The sequence below is a fragment of the Anastrepha obliqua genome, chromosome 3 (genome assembly GCF_027943255.1).
Source record: "Anastrepha obliqua isolate idAnaObli1 chromosome 3, idAnaObli1_1.0, whole genome shotgun sequence".
Classification (NCBI taxonomy): Eukaryota; Metazoa; Arthropoda; class Insecta; order Diptera; family Tephritidae; genus Anastrepha; species Anastrepha obliqua.
Window position 1 is genome coordinate 132,152,110 of NC_072894.1, and position 3,564 is coordinate 132,155,673.

At 37.4% G+C, this 3,564-nt stretch overlaps 1 protein-coding gene across 1 annotated transcript; it reads right to left on the bottom strand.

Moving 5' to 3' along the window:
• Positions 1-865: 865 nt before the first annotated feature.
• LOC129242234 (jerky protein homolog-like) lies at positions 866-1,450 on the bottom strand. The gene has a single exon (XM_054878790.1). The coding sequence runs from the start codon at positions 1,448-1,450 to the stop codon at positions 866-868; it is 585 nt and encodes a 194-aa protein (XP_054734765.1).
• Positions 1,451-3,564: the final 2,114 nt, after the last annotated feature.

Here is a 3,564-nt window from a genome sequence, read left to right on the forward strand (position 1 = left end):
ATATTCTGATAAGTACTGTCATACATTCCGAGAGGATTAGGGCTCCCTTGAGAACCTCTGGTCTGCGAGAAAGCTTTCTCATGCCACTGCCTCCGACCTTCCAATTCTTCGCCCAGCCACTCGAAATGAATAGCTCTGCTTATGCTACAGGTTGATTTCGACCTTTTCAGAATCAGTAAGACCTTTTCTCTTTGGCATTTTGAAAAATTTTGCATTTGAATTGTTAAAAAAACTCACCAATATTACAATAATTTAACGCAAAATAGAGTTTTCCAAAGTTGATTGTTTTCAGCTTCCTTATTCAGGTGCATGCAATCTAAATTTTTGTTAGTTTGGTAAACAATATGAGTTAGAAGATATTATGAGCAATGCATTGAAAAAAGAGAGACAAGGTAGCAAACTAAAATTAGAAATGCGTTTATGCGAATAAACAGGTGTTTGGTACTGGATTATAAAATAAATCTATATACAGTAGAGCGCCGATTATCCGAAACAATTGGTGCAGAGGGTGTTCGGATAATCGATTTTTCGGACAAACGAACATTTGCGAAATTCCAGTTCTTTGTTGAGGGTAGGGTAATAAAACACGTCATTGGATTAGGAATACATATTATGTATGTAATGCTTTTTAATGATACACTAGAGTACAGTACATATTATGAATAGACGCATACAAATTCAAGTAGGGACTGCACATACGGTACATAAATACATATGTCTAAACATTTTTTAGTTAAGTGACTTACATGTGATAATACATAGTACTCGTACAAAACTAATCTAAAAAAAAAGTCGAACATATTTGTTTGCTTAAGTTTTGAGACTCGTTTTTTTGCCGCCAAGTCTCTTAAGCGTTTTAAAGACATCATCTGCACAGAATCGGTTGGTGTTCCAACCATTTAATAGCAGTCTCAAAGCATTTAAAGGCTTCTTCATTGGACGGACATTTTTCAGCTGACACGATGTTATCACTAATTTCGTCTTCATCGTCATCATCTTCAGGAACTTGAACCTGTGCTATTACATCGTCGTCTGTCAACAATTCGTAGCCAGGATCATCCCCGTCAAATTCTAGCCATTCATGCACGTTTTCTTGGTCACATTCTTCAAATCCTGAAACCTCTTTCATCAACTCAAAGATTTCTGAAACAAAGTTTTCGTTTGTTGGTTCTTCAGATGTAGAGCTAGCTTCGGATTCAACTGCTGGACAAAGCTTATTCCAGGATTTCTTTAGAATGGTCACTTTGACATTAGTCCACGCTTCTGCTGCCATGTAAACAGCATCCTTCAAGTTAATACCTTTGTAGATTTCAAGAATTGTTTTATCTTCCTCTTGGCCGATTAGGACACTACGAAGCAACGCTTTTCTGTAGTAACGTTTGAAGGGTTCGATCAGCCCCTGGTCCATAGGTTGAAAGACTGAGGTAACATTGGGTAGCAAGAAAATCATCTTAAATTTTCCATCTTCTCTCTCAAGTGAAAGGTTTGAGGGATGACTAGGAGCATTATCAATCACTAATAAAACATTTCCAATGTCTCCAGCTTCTATCTGATATTTTTTAACCTCTGGAATGAATACAGCGTCAGACCACGCGGTAAATACTTGAGTGTCCATCTAAGAGTTTTTTTTGGTTTTTGTAAATAAGCGGCAGTTTTTTATTCCTTTGAAGCATCTTGGATTCTTAGATTTTCGTATGATCAGCTTTTCCCCTTGAATATCTAGCTCTCTAATTCCGGCCTAGACTTGAATCTTTTGAGCCAACCAGTAAATGCTTTAAAATCATTGTTACCCTTAAGATTTCATTTCTAATGCGTTTTCCCAAATCAAAGGACCATTTATTGGTTGACATTGAGCACGTATCTGCATGAACCATGAGTAAACTGCAGTGTCTAGGTTTTGATTTTCTGCCATTTTCATTGTTTTTCTATGCAAGATTCCATCTTCACTGTCCAGCACGCAAGCAAACTCTGTGATGGATTCACTGTTTTTTTTTAATGTCAGTTATCGTTGAATTCCCAACACTAAACTCTCGAGCTAAACTTGATCCACTTGCACTTTTTTTTAATCGTTCCAAAATTTTAAGTTTGTCAGAAAGACTAAGCACAACTCGTTTACGTTTCGGCATTGCTAGGAGTCACACAGCACAAAAAAAAAAACAGTACAGACCGTTAAAAGAACACTGAAGTCAGTCCAAATAAATTCATAAAGCGCGTGTCAGAAAGCAAGTATGTACATATGTACAACGCTGTCAATGAATCATGTTCTAAATATAACATGCTATCGATGAAGACACGGAAAATGCCAAAATCATGATGTTCCCTTGCGTCGCTCTCTGAGTCATTTCTAGTAAACGTTTCTATTTCATTTGTACATACTTTTTTTTATACTTCATATCCGAAAAAGGCGTCATATTTCCTTTCAATAACCGACGTTTCGGATGACCGGCTTTCGGATAATCGACGATCTACTGTATATAAAAGAAAGTCATGTTAGTTACATTATTTATAACTCGAGAACGGCTGAACCGATTTGGCTGAAAATTGATGGAGAGGTAGCTTAGAATCAAGAGACGGGCATAGGATACTTTTTATCCCATTCGAAGACGTTTCCGTGAAGTCACTATAAAATGTGGTATAACAAAAACGCAAATGACAGCTAAACGTAATTTTGTCTATGGTTAAGTAGAAAATTTGATAATATTATATTATTACACTTGGAATGCTTCATCGATGAATTTTCAACGACGGAAGCAAGGTGATACGGTTACTGGTTATCCGGATGTGCGTTCTACTGATGCTCTTGGTCGTATGTATACAGTTCACCAAAAAAGTCTATTTGCGGTTGTTGCTGGTAAATGTGCGTAGGCCACCGTCATTTGAGTCACTACGGACTGTTAATGGTACAATATTCCCAACATATCGTGCTGCATGTGAAGAACTCAATTTACTAGAAAACGATACCCATTGGGATACGACAATCGTTGAAGCCATTATCTCTGCATCTCAAAGTCAGATACGCACATTATTCGCTATCATCATTTCGAAATGCTTTCCATCGAACCCATCAGAAGATATTTTACATCAAATTCGTGTCAGTTCCAGAAATCCGGATCTTGAGATGAATGAGGAGATACATAATCGGGCTTTACTCTTGATCGAAGACATGTGTTACCTTATGTGCGGTAGTTTATTAGACAGGTTAGGAATGCCAGCGCCAAATCGTGAAATGAATGACGCATTTAATCAAGAGTTGGAACGGGAACGTTAATATGATCACCAGGAATTAGATTTAGTAGTTCAAACGAATGTACCACTGTTCAATCGCCAACAAAAATAAGTTTATGATACATTAATGAAGGCAATTGATGATGGAAATGGTGGTTTATATTTCCTTGATGCCCCTGGTGGAACTGGTAAGACATTCCTCATGTCAGTAATTTTAGCCGCTGTTCGTGCGAGATCCAACATTGCGCTTGCAGTTGCTTATTCTGAAATAGCAGCCACATTGTTAGAAGGATGCCGTACGGCTCATTCAGCATTAAAATTGCCTTTAAATATTCAAAA

Bases quoted from the DNA above. Each gene is read 5' to 3' on its own strand.
- LOC129242234 (XM_054878790.1), bottom strand. From the start codon at position 1,450: ATGATTTTCTTGCTACCCAATGTTACCTCAGTCTTTCAACCTATGGAC.